Raw genomic sequence first — 13781 nt, 5'->3', positions numbered from 1 at the left:
ATAGAAACAAGGTCTTTTACTAAAAGTATAATGTACACTAGGGAACATAGTGAGTGACATTAATGCTCCAATATTCACGTCTGTTTTGAAAAGCATTCTTGTTGGCATGTGTGGTTGTAAATAGCCGGTGATACTAGTCACACCATCCGTTGTAACTGCTTCTGAACCTCACCTTTATTTCAGTTGCTTGAGACGCACTTCAGTTGCTGGAGCCATAGCATTTGCAGACAGGCTGAATACGTAACAGTGTGATTAATGATACTTTTCTAAAATATTCCACAGTGACCACAAAAACAATTTCAGTTAAGTGTTGTTAAAATTCCCTTTCTGCCATTCTAAATGCTGTTAATAGATAAAAGCTAATTGAGGTTAAGATAACATTTAATTAATTCACTATGACACTAATATAGTGTCATATCTATTCAAAGAGATATGGGGTCTATTGAAGTAGTCATATTTGGACTACAAATGAGAAGTACAAGGAATATATGTTTAGACTTTGAAGATAATAGGCATGTTTATTTTCTCTGACTTACTAGTTGAGTGAAAAGACCCCTTTCTGTCTCTTGACAGCTGTGTAGAAGAGACCTAGCGTGTGCAGACATACCGCTGTGTGGCAGAAATTATGTGTGTATGTATGTGTGTATCCATATAGAGATAAAAATATTTCTTTTCATATTTGATTCTCTGCAATGACGTTATTTACTGAGCATTGATAAGGAATCTGATCCTTCTGTCAAGTGAAGAACTAAAAAATACTTTTGTCTAGGAAACTGTAGACTAAGAATTCATAAATCAAAACTGTAGAGACAAAAACTAGCTGTAAATGAACATATTAGTGAGATTAAAAAGTATAAATTTATCAATAAAATTTTGTAAGTGGTAAATATTAATGCATACTTATAACTATATTAAAAGGTGCAAAAGGCGGGCTTTTAGTCAAGAGGAATAAAAAATACTGCTTTACTTACCAACTTATAATTAATGACTGGAGAGTCTTGTTGGTAATCCATCTGATATATCAGTGTGTCATGTCCTTCCTGGTGATTATTACAAAAATGTAATGGGGCATCTCAAGTTCTCTGCTTTGGCTGTGAACCTGGTTGCAGTCCTCTTCGTTTACAAGGAGTATACAAAAATCCCATTTTCCTGGATAAAAAAGGAATCAAATAACAGATTGATTTTGCTCACAGCTTTAAAATCCTTGGCAAGGCAATACCTTAACTATCCTCTCTTTGGATACTCCTATGTACCTTTTCCTAGTATTTTTGTGTCCAGGGATTTTTTTTTTTCCCCCTCTTACTTTGTGGTGTTTTCCTCTGCCTCTCTTAAATGCACACTTTGTCGTTCTGCCAATCAATGTATGAGTTTCTGGAAAATCTCTGTGCACAATACTTTGGGCAGTAGCCTTTTTTATTTTGGCTGTTAAGGGAAATTTAACCACTTCTTCATTTAGAGTGAACAGCATAGCAGCTGTCAACGTATAATCCAAAACAAAACAAGAAATATTCCTTATCATTGATTTGTTCAGTATTTATTGTGTAGGGTATAAAAGTTCTGTCTCAGCAGACAATTCTACCTGCACTCAGTTTCAGCACAACAAAGAATTTAAGAATATATTTAGTTAAAGTGTGAACATGCACTAAAAATCCAGTCTCTATTGATCTTCTTTGCTGACCTGGCTGTCTTTGCACTGTGTGTGTTTTTTGATATATGTGCACAGCCAGGTACAATCTGTCACACAATCCAATAAGTTGGATGGACAGTCTTTGTCCAAAATTTCTCAAGATTCTTAATACGTCACTCTTTCCAACCAAGTAATAATCTGTAAGTGGAAATCCCATAATATTTTCTCTAATTTCTCTAATATAAAATATAGTCAATCTTGTTTTAACAGGGTAAGAAACAAGAAGTTCCTAAAGAACAGGGTCCGACAACAAAGAATTTGGATTTCTGGGCCCAGCTTATTACTCTGATGGTCACCATCATAGATGAAGATAAAACAGCATATACACCTGTCTTGAACCAGTAAGTAATTACTTTCCCCGTAAAAATTAAGAATTGTGGATTTATTAAAATAAGGACAGGAAATACACCAGAATCAGCAGTTGTATTTTAAATATATTCTAGCTAGAGATTTTCAAAAATACAGAATGTAACATTGACATAGTTTGATAAAGACTTTCCATAAAGATCATGGAAAGAGAACCTTTTGTTTTAGGAACACTAAAGACACGTGTTGTATGAACCATCCCAAAAAGTTAAGTAGCAAAATATTATACAAGAGAACTAAATGGGTAGACAGAAGGGAAAGTTCAGTGAAATAGTGTGATGGTATTCATGTTATGGTAGTATTTTGGCACACAAGGTGTTCAAATCATGCTGAGAATTTTTTAGGCATTATAGAGTTTTAGGGATGTATTTGTAAGAGAATACCGAATTTCACAAAAAGACCCTTTCCAAATTTATGATTGGCTAGAGAGAAAGCCTAGCTAGGCTTACTTGAAAATTTATAAAATGGAGAGCAACATCCTGGACTTACCAGAGACGGAAGTTGACTTCTCAGAATTGAAGATGTAACAGATGAGGGAGATACAATCAATAACCAAGACAAGTTTAGTAACTTATCATTGATGTGCTAGTAGAGAATAGAGAGCCAATCGATAAAGACAGGAGGAGACAGACTGCTGGGTTTCGAAAATGAGATCTACAGAAGGAGTGCAAAGGAACATATTTCGCATATTAAGTCTGGAGAAATGGATGTTGCAATAATTGGAATTTGACATGAAGCCCTAGGGAAAAGTTTTAGCTCTTTGGAGCTGTTTTACAGAGAGATTCTAGAAAATCTGGGCATAGTCTAGCTGTGATGACTTATGTAAAATTTAAAATCGAAACTTACATCCGTATTATGGCTAAACAATTAATAGAGATATCTGCAGTGGCATTTAATGGAATGGTCGGAAGGGGAGCAAGAACAAGCCTGTTTCTTTCAGCCAAAATAGGGTAGATACTGAAAGGCACTCTGTGCATGGAGATGTGCATGTCTGTTGATAAAAGGTACCATACTTTCATAAAAGAAAAATTGAATGCAATGGGACTGAGTTCTCTTTGCGGTGAACATGGTGTTAATTAAAAGCAATAGAGAGAAGACATTCATAAGTGGCTATCTTTTATATGCAGTTTACTATTTTTGGAAATACATGGAAATGATCATGTACGGGCAACCTAATGGTTAATTTATTTCCCGTGAAAACCTAGCATATTCTTTTTATTAAGAGTTTTCACCAAATAGTATTGTATGGTTGACATCTGAGTTGAGGATTAGAGACTGTCATGCAAGTGAGGAAGGTGATTTTAATAGCAATGTTTTGGATAAACTGTGATGTTATAGTATTGCTCTAAGAATGACAGAGAAATTTGGAAAATTATGGCCTCTGAGACAGAAATAATTGTAGCAAGAGGAAACAAAATGACTAATAGAGCACTTTCCTGCTTGTCCTCTTGTTTCACTGAGAAATGTGAAAATGTGTGGCTTTTACAAAGGTTAGAAAACATAATATGTAGAGGTTTGCATGGGAAATTTCTCTGATATTTTGCTGCTTAGAGACCAAATTCTGAAATAGTTTGCAAGAAAAAAAGGCTTTTTACCTAAAAATGAGGTTATGAAATACAAATAACACAACATTCCTTACTTACATAGATGCTTTAGAATTTGACCTTTGATTATCACTTCCCTTTAGTAAGTCAGATGCTGCTGTTACTATTAACTACTTTAGCCCATAAATACTAAATTAAAGTATACAAATAATGGAAACACATATTTTACTAAATGCTTAGACATAGGTAACGGAGAGAAGAATGACTTCATGACAATAGAAAACACAAATCCTTATGTGGATTCACACACAGTAAAGAAACCCAAATTTTCCATTATGTATAATTCTTAGATCACAGTCTTAACAGTGCACAAAAGGACAGCATGTGTAGATCAATACAATTGTGCTTCACTACCATGATGATGAGGGATTAACCAAATTGTAGAATAAAGAGTTTAATAATGACTATTAGGCAGATACTGCCTAGTGCAGGAGACTGGAAGGAGGCTATCTGCTTTCTGTGCTGCTTTACAGCTTCCAGAGTTACAGCACCTCTACTTTTGAGACCAGATCATGGCTACCATCATCCTTTTAGAACAAACTATCTCAAAAGCAAAAGGCCTTTGTATAAACTAGTCCTTATATGTATGCTGTTAACTGTCCTTCCTTCACCTTGATGAAGAAATTCTAGGATGCATACTTCTTTTCCAACAAATGTGTGTCTCATATATTCCTTCAAATATATCTCCTTCCTCTGAGTAGGGTAAAAGATTTTGCAAAATACAGTGAAGTGTCCCTAACTCCTTTCTTGGATTTCTTTCAAAGAGTTTGATCCAAGAGAGGACTTTGGATTTACTCCAGTAATTGCATTTCTGGAATACAGTTAAGATAGAGCTTAGGAAAAAAGAGAAATAACTTTGCTTTTTTTGCCCAGACCTTTATCTGAAATCCAAACATGAAATGCTGTTTTCATTAGAGTAAGAAATATGTGATAGGAGTCAGTGCTTATTTACATAAAGATGTACCTAGATTCTTGGTTCTATCTCCTTGCTCAGAATGACCAGATGAGCCATTGCACTGAAGTATGGCACCCAGTAGCTCCTTGTCTTCCATTTCTGTCACTGTCCATTCTAAAAATTCTTTAGGCTTTTTCTACCTGCTGCTCATACAACTTAGAGATGATATCTCAGTCTTTGATTTGCAAAAATAAACCCTAGACTATCCAACTTATTTCTGACTAATCATTTGACTGGTTTCTTATGCAGTCCACCTTTTTTTACAAAATGAGGAGTCTTGATCTCTCTCACTTGAGCTTTTCAGAGTGCTTGGCATACCCTTTGACTTTATTTGGATTAGTTTTTTAATTCAAGCCCCAGCTTTAGCGTCCATTAACATCTTGTGCACAGCAATAAATCTTACTAAGAAATCCTTGAGCTGTCTGTAACTTGTTTGGAATTGAATAATAATTTCAGTCCTTTAGTGAAGGATGGTTTCTCACTGAGCTCGTTCATCTGTAGATGAAGTTTCTCTTACATCAAACCTTAGTAAGAAACGGAGAATCAGCCCTGCATGTGACTCTAATTGTGTATTCTGTCAGAGAACCAGAGAACATCTACACTAACTACCTGGGTTTCTGAAGAATTTGACTACGAAATTTTTTTAATATGTTGAATTTAAAAGACTCTTCTTGGGGACTCATTTCTTCTTCATATTTTAATGCTTTGACTAATTTTTGCTTTTAATTATGTGTGTATTTTTGTATATGTCGGAACTCGCATTCACTTGTGGCCTCAGATGCAGATAAGTCAGTGGTGACTGCTGTGAACTGTGACATATGACTTTCTTGAGCAGTGTCCAAATATTCTATGCGAAGGTCACTTTTAGGGAAAACAAATAGAATTATATAGCTGCTTCTGTCATTATCGTTATCCAGAAAGGTACATTACAGTTGAAAAAACATTACTGCTGCTTCTGACATTTGGAACCAAACTCAAGATGTGCCAGAACTATTTATAGCAAAATTAAAAGTTGTACTTACAGTTGTCAAGTACTGATTTTAGCATTATAACATGATGTCAAGAAGGAATGTAATGTAACATGGAATTTACAAGAAGCTGTCTTCCTTTTTACAATACTATTTTTAGGGTACTCCAAGCAGTTTTAATGGTGGCCAAAAATGTCAAGCTTAGGCTCTTTCCTTCTTCTTCACCTATAGATGTATAGATGTTCGAATCAGAAAATTATGAGGGTGTTGAAAATATTAAATGTACATAATATACTGAGAAGCAAAACCATCTGAACAGATTAATACTGAAGAATAACAGGCATAATGAAATCTCAGTCATGTTCTGCTCTGCAGTTTACTGTTTATTGTATACATTCCTAACATGAGCATTTTTCATAATGCAGATAATTCAGCCTGTCAGTTTAGTCAGACAATGAAATATGGCTGACAGAATACTAAGTGCATCTCTCTGATAAAGTGCAAGCTGGGAACAAGGGAAAAGTAAGCTTTTTGGGAGTCACGTACTTGGAGATAAATATCAAATACTAATTGATCACCTGGAATTTTCTGTTCTTATTTATGTCACATTTTCTCTGAATATTCACATAATAGTGTGTGTATGTTTCTTTATATGTATGTATGTGTATTAAAGCAAACTAGAACCCTGTCCTGGTTGGGAAGAGGGCTCAGAAGGAAGATTCAAAATCTTAAGTTCTCTTCCTGACTGACATTATCTGTCATAGCATCCTGACATTCACCTGTCATAGGATCTTGAGCAAGTCACTTCTATTTTGTCTTCCCCATTCTGTCTTGTGTTTTTAAACTGTGAGTTTTGAAGGTCAGTGATTTTCTCTTATTACATATTTTAAAGTTCCTGCATAATAATATCTTAAGCCTACCACAAGCCTCTAAGTGCTACTGTAATGCAAATAATAAATTATATATTGTTATTACATGAGTAACCAAATTAAAGTAAAAGTGACTACTTGTGCATAAAGCTATATCTGACGAAAATGGTGGCAGGAGTGGTGCATACCGTAGCCATAGCAATTACACTTCTCCACGGGAAAAAAGGCTTGCACTTGCATATAGTACATATGTACATAAAGTCTTCATCAGTGTTCTGCACTCTCAAGCAGTGCATGTGCCCTTATATCCTCAATCAAATGCACAAATGGTATTATAACAATAGAGTAGATTGTTTAAAATACATAGTAAAAGTTAGGGAGATTAAAAACAGATGTGTTGGTATAAATTGTGAAGTAGACGTGACACAATTTTTAGTCCTTCCCTTAGATAAGGTACAAACAACCTAGCAAATAATAGAGACTAGAAGCATACTGTGAAAATTGCCAATATTGTCTAGTAACTCCTGGCAGATGGTAAGCCCCTTAGAAGCATTCTTGATTCTTTCCTAGAAGAATAAAGACTGGAAAAAAGTCCTGCACGCGTTAACCAGCTTGTCATTGTATGACAGACTGCTTCATAACAATCAAATCAACAAAAATGAACATAATATTCATTGAAATAATACAGGCATTTCCCACATTATTCACACAAACAGTCCTGCTGGTGGAGTTAAATGGAACGTTCCATTCAAGCTTTGTCGTCTTACAGTCGACAGTCTTTCTCTACTTGCTCTTGTAGGACTGATTTGTATTGGTATATGTACTTACCATAGAGACGCTGATCTATGTTTGACATTAGATTTCAAGCACAGTCTAAGTCAGCCTGTCCTCATCACACCTGTGTTGGAATCAGTAATGCTGCTCCTCTAAATGAGATCCGTAAAGTCATTATCTGTGTGACAGTGCAGAAGATGGAGATCATGGTGTCTAATGAGATTTACTATCACTGGCTTGCACCTTAAGTCCTAGCAGTAATGTAGCTGAAAGAGGAAGATACCTTGCATTATCAGCAGCATGGCGATCAATGGACTTTTGTTCCATGCCTATCAACACAAGGTCTGGGATGTGGTATAAGAAATATCTAAAACATTGTCTGCTTGAAAGGTGCTACCTCTGCTACAATTAGTGAAGCTGAACCAACTTCACTGGTAGATACTGTGGGGTTTAACTGAATGAAGAACCTCACTTCTGATACATTTGAGAGAAGTGTGGAAGGAAGCTTCTACTTTTAATATGCTACATTTAACAAAGTACATAAAAATTTTGCCTATTTGAAGTTCTACCAGGCTTTAACTTATTTTCTTGAGATCTATTTTAGTATTCCCACACTTCCATAAGAACTCTGTCAAATGGCAATTAAGTGGATAATTGAGACTTTTGTGGATAATTTGACGTGGTTTTAAATGCCAATTTCAATGGATTTCTCTTGGGTTTATATTTAAAGTACATAAGTGATTGTTTCATTTGAATAAGAAAATAGGAGGTCATTTGGATTTCAATTTTTCTTTACCTATGGAGATCTCAAAGTTTTGTGTTTTTTTTTATTCCAGAGGTGTTTTTAATTGCCTCTTTTCAGGCTTTGATAAAGGAGCACTTATAAACCATGACATTTGTTACTAAAACAAATTTCATGCAACGGAGGAATGTTAATCAAAACACGGTACTATGAAAAGCTCAGCTACCATTTTAGCAATTTAAGGACCTTAAGAAGAAGACCAAATCCTGTTACCTTCATGAGTAAAGCTGCTAGTGCAGTGGGTTGTATTTTGCATAGTAACATATTGGGCTGCATTACGAAGACCACAGCCCACAGGTTGAAGGAGGTGATTGCTTCCTTCTGGTTGGAACCTGTGACACTGCATTTGGATAGGTATTTCCAGTTTTGATTCCCCAGTACAAGACAGACACTGTATCCAGTTCATTAGCATGTTAAATCAATTTCACTGGCTGAAAATGTTGATTAGGTTAACTGTCCACATTACATTACTAACCTACTTTGGACAACTTAAAAATCTGTTATTTGAGTCTCTGATGAATACACCTACAGGTATCATAGCTGTCAAGAGGCAAATTAATTACATGTGAAAAGTAAAAGTTCTTATACTAAAACACAGTGGGCTTTCTATTGTATGATCTTTTTTTGTCACAGTAATCTCCTGTGAAGAGCTCGCTGTGTTGGATAAAATGTATACAGGATGTGTGGGAATGGCAGTCAGTCCTGCAGGGCTGTATACAAAAATGTATCCATGTAATGATAAAATAGCAAATATCCATACCCTAGGCGTTGGATGGAAGGATTTCATTGGTATGTCCAATTGATGGTTATTCATTAAGTTTATATTTCTGAAGGACACAGAAGTTGATATCTCTGGACACCAACTTTAGGCACCTAACTGAAGCCAGGTGGGATGAATTGAGGATACTGTGTAGAACTACAGTAATTTAAGCAACATAGTGAAAAGATAATTGTAGTTTGTATGTGCCTGTGTTTTCACAAGTTAAAATGTATATACATATATATACCACTAATCAAACAAATGCATTTTTATCAGACTCAGCCTTGCATTATGGACAAAAGACACTGTCAATATTAAATCAACTTTTAAATATTTCCTCAGAGCAACATTGTCAATGTTCAAGTGTGGTGCTAAGAGAGCACTCAGACTGGACTAGAGGTAAAGAAATTAAGACAGTTGCAAGTAAAATACATTTGAGCTTTTGAACAACAATTAATTTTGTGTTAACAGCATTAATACAAAGTTCTGTAATTGAGCAGCCATTAGCATAATGAAGACATATCAGTGATCTGAGCTAGCAATTGCTTCATATTAAAATGACAGAGCTAATGAGCTGTTCAAGTACTTTTTCGTTGCAGATATGATCAGGGTCAAATATGTCCCTGGAAAGAATTTTGGAAAGAATACATTACTTGGCTTATATGGTGATCACCTTAAAGTTGCACATCATTCTCTTTCTTTCTTTGGCAATAAGAACTTCAAAAATTCTTACATACAAAATTATTACAGAATATTTTCTGAATTTGATTGGTGCTTCAATAAAAGGTGAAAATACATTGTATCAAATTATCTGCTAGGGTAAAGTGGTGTAATAAACTCAAGACAAAAGCCACCCAGCTCTGTGTTTCCTCATGAATATGGTCTTTGATGATTTTATGTATTGATGGTGAACTGCTAGTGTATTGGTATGGCTCTCACTGCACTGCCGTAGTATAAACAACTGTTTTACCACTCAGAGGTTCTGTGCAGTACTTCCTGCTCTTAAACTGCGTGACCCGCTTTGGTCTGCTTCTGTGCCCTGAGAACTGCTCGTATTAATGTCAGTCCCACACCTGCACTAAGGACAGACTTTTTTTAAAGAAAAGGACAGACAAATAGCTCTCCTTTTAAATATGATGTGAAATATGTGGTATCTGTCACTAAAGTGTCAGCTTTTGCTGGTAGCTAATGGTGAAGATGGTAACTGAAAGATTAAAGCTTTTCTTTTACATAGAATAAGAAGCAGCTGAGATCTGTGAAAAAGTTGTGGAAAAATTCTTACTTGATAACATAAAAAAAAAAAATCTAAAAAGGACTGTTTTTGAAAGATGACATAGAACGTAAGACCAAAACTGAAAGTTTTAATCAAAAGTATTCATTTTTCTAACTTTTGTATTCTTTAGTGTTTTATCCACACTTCAAGGTGAAAGTCTTCAAACAGTGAACTGGATTCTACTAGTATAAACCAATATAGCTTCACAGACAGATTTATTATTTTCCAGTGTAATAAGGGAATTAAGGACAACCTGTAGCTGCTAAACATTTGAGCCAGCTGCTTCAGGTTTTTCATAAGCCATCTGATTTATCTAAAGTTAGGAGTTATCTGCAAGATAGATGGATGTTTCTTGATTTAAAATGCCGTGTGAGGGAATTGGTGCGACATTCAACTACTTAGGCCCCTGATATTAGACTAAGGGAAATTTTTATTTGAAGATTGGATGGTTCATATAATTGTAAAAAACACAAAATACAGTAAGTGCGTACTAGGGGAGTTATTTTGTGGAAATATTTGCCTTTCTGCTGTGCAGCTGTAAGTGTAATTTCTAGCAGCAGGTGAACTGATGTAATGTGATTGATTGCAGGTTCCCTCAAGAGCTGAACATGGGAAAAATCAGTGCTGAAATCATGTGGACTCTGTTTGCCCAGGACATGAAATATGCTCTGGAAGGTAATTAGAACAAAATATTAATTACACTAGAGAGTTCACCAAGACTGATTGCCACTGCAAATCACACCTGGCATCAGATTTCTGTGGGTGGTAAGAGTTTTCTGACATACTTGTTTAAGATATTTCTCATCCTTTTATACAAAATTGTTATTCAGAGAAAGAAAGGGTTTATAGTGCTAGCCAATTTTTTTTACTTCCACAGTAGCAGAAATAGCTAATTGTCATTTTCAGGTAAGCAAAACTCACATTGTTTTCAGTCAAGCCTGCTAACTACAGAGCAAGTCTGCCAGTGGTAAAAATAAGTATGAGGCTGGATTTAAGCAACAATGCAACTGAACAGGCAAAAAGGATTAAAAAAAGGAATATTTGAAGATGAATTTCTATATTATTTGCTCTGGAATGTCTAATGTAATAATGTTAGTGTGGTGGTACTTTGATGCTGTAGATTTTTGTGATGATAAAGAAAAAGAGAGAAAAGATAAACGACTAGAATGGCTATTAATGGAAAAATTATTTTGTTCATCTGCTGTTGTGTTACTTTCTTTTGTTAATTATGTTATTTGAATGTGGAATTTGCACACTAAGCACAGCAGACGAAAAAGATAGAAAGAAAGGAAGGAATGAATTACAGGGGCGGTGATTATAACATGTAGGATGACAACAGAAGACATGAGAAATCAAATCTAAGATGTGGGTAGAAGAGATGTTCAAACTCCTATTTGAAGGTGATGTTCTATAGTCATGTCAGAGTGAATCTAAAGTACAAGTTTGAGAAAGCTAATGTCAGGCAGGAGATCACCTTTGAGAATGATCAATGAAGTCAAAAGCTACCAAGAGCTGAGAAGTATCAAGACCAAATGGATGCCACTGTTTTGGGTTAGAACATATTTCTGGTTACATCAGTGAGAACGGCCTTATATCTGGAGAGGCTATAAATCAGGAACAGGTATCAGAAGATGGCTGTTCAGCAACTCAGTGTTGTGATTGCACTTATGGATAGCTAGCACAGATTAATAAGAATTTCTAATAGATGTTATATTGTCATTCTTTCATAACTTTGAATGTATAGTTATACTCTGCACACAAACATCCCTGAGCACCCCAGTGCTTGTTGTGTTTTAGCCATTGAACTATAAACATTCTGTACTGCAACAAGATAATTCACAAAAGATAATTCACTCTATTTGCTAAGTAGAGCACACTGATCACTCAAAAGGCAACTTCAGATCAAGCCATGGTTTGTTTCTTGGTTGTAAAGAATAGAACCGGAAGCTTTTGAGGAAGCGTGAATGATTGGGCTGGATCAGGACTTTAAAACAAATGTTAATATCCTAATTCCACAGAGAAAGATACAGAGGACTCATTAGGAGGCACCTGACTTTTTACATCTATTCGAACCCAGTCCCTGTGTATGATCTCATCTCTGTATTGCTGTGGATATGGTCTTTCTGAGGAGAGTAAATGCCATTTTTGTCATTAGAAATTTTAAGTCACTCCCAGAATCAGTAGTGAAATAGTTCCTGTGTATAAATAATAAAGGAAATTGAAATTAATTATAAATTATTATAAATATACATAATTTCACCTTCTATTGTTTCATTCCTAAACAGGAACCTCAATAAATCTAGTCACAAAATATAGATCAGCATGCTGTTTCTCTCTCCAGCTTTGCTGTTTTTAAATCATTAATTCTTTCCGTGGATATTCTATAAACTGAGTTTGATTCTCCAGTTGTTAATGGCAATAAATTTTTTTGCTTCAAGTTCTACAAGATTAGGAGCAAGCCCTTAAATATGGTCACACTCGATCTTCATGGTTTTAATGGAGTTCATTAAAATGCATTGCATTCTGCTATGCCAGTCTCGCCTTCCAAGTTATTAACATAGGCTACCATCTGTTCGTATGTAGTGTCCAGGGCTGTAATTGCAATCTTTGCATGATTCAATTTAGTATTAACCTCCTGAAGCAGCATCTTTTGTGTTATAAAGTTGATTCCTTTCTGCATCAAATCAAGAAGCAATGAAATAGTTCAACATCATTTGCAAAAGGATTTCTGATGTGATAAAAGAGTAAATTAGCTCATCCAAGATTCTGTTTCTGGTTGTTCTCACCTTATATATATTCCCCAACATATCCAGCCACTCCCATCAGCTTAAATTCAGGAAATTAGTATGTCATAGCTCCATTCTCTAACAGAAGACCAATACTGGAACATCCGGTTTACACTCCCTTTTCCTGAGGCAGTTCAGAATGGCTGTTCAGGCTATGTCCTCTCGCTGTACAGCTGAATGTCTCCTGTATCTGCTCAGGGGATGCATGAAGCTGCAGCTGCTGCTGGGGAGAATTGCTGCTCTTCGGCAGTGTTGCCTACCTCCTTTGCAATAGGAGCCAACGGGCCCTGCGAGCCAGGCACCAGCAGTCATTACACCACTCTGCCTCCTCTTCTCCCTTGATTCTTGCCCAGGACAGTCTAGCTAAGAGGCTTCTGTTGTGACACAGAGAAGAGAGAGGGAACATTCCATAGCAGTGGCCTTTTGCTAGAGAAGAGTATAGCGGCTGCGTGTCTCTATGAATACCAAGGCAGTGTATTTGCATGTGACAGGGTAGATAGCTGCTGTCAGGGGAGACAGCTCACTTTTTGGGTGAGGGAAGAAAGGACATCCCAAAGCACAGTTCAAGTCTCCACAGCTGCTGAGATCACGTCTACGCTGTGCCAAGCTGACGTGCCTTGCAAACAAAACCATACTAAAATCTGATGTTGAGTTCCTCATTTCATTCTAGATTTTCTTCTATTTTAAATTAATAACAATGTTTAACCTTTGCATAGTATTAAAAGTTTTATGCAAACTTTAACAAATTAAGTCCACGCTGTTCTAATTTTTTTCTGATCTAAGGAGCTTGGGATTATTTTCATGTCTAGATTTTGCACGGAGAAGGTATCACGTGTTTCTCTTTGAGAAGTAACTTCATTAAGTTTGTCCCTTTTGCTTTTTTCTTCTTTGGAGATTATTCATGAAGCAACAGTGATTTGCGTGATAGTTTATATGT

At 35.8% G+C, this 13781-nt stretch overlaps 1 protein-coding gene across 1 annotated transcript in view; it reads left to right on the top strand.

The window, feature by feature from the left end:
• The window catches only part of UNC13C (unc-13 homolog C), a 161653-nt gene that overhangs the window by 93332 nt on the left and 54540 nt on the right, over positions 1-13781 (top strand). Inside the window, exons 16-17 of the mRNA XM_068410057.1 lie at positions 1898-2028; positions 10648-10733. Of these exons, the coding sequence (XP_068266158.1) occupies positions 1898-2028; positions 10648-10733 (217 nt within the window). The remainder of the gene's footprint in view (positions 1-1897; positions 2029-10647; positions 10734-13781) is intronic.

The sequence above is a fragment of the Nyctibius grandis genome, chromosome 11 (genome assembly GCF_013368605.1).
Source record: "Nyctibius grandis isolate bNycGra1 chromosome 11, bNycGra1.pri, whole genome shotgun sequence".
NCBI lineage: Eukaryota > Metazoa > Chordata > Aves > Nyctibiiformes > Nyctibiidae > Nyctibius > Nyctibius grandis.
This window is presented reverse-complemented; position numbering and strand designations above follow the sequence as displayed.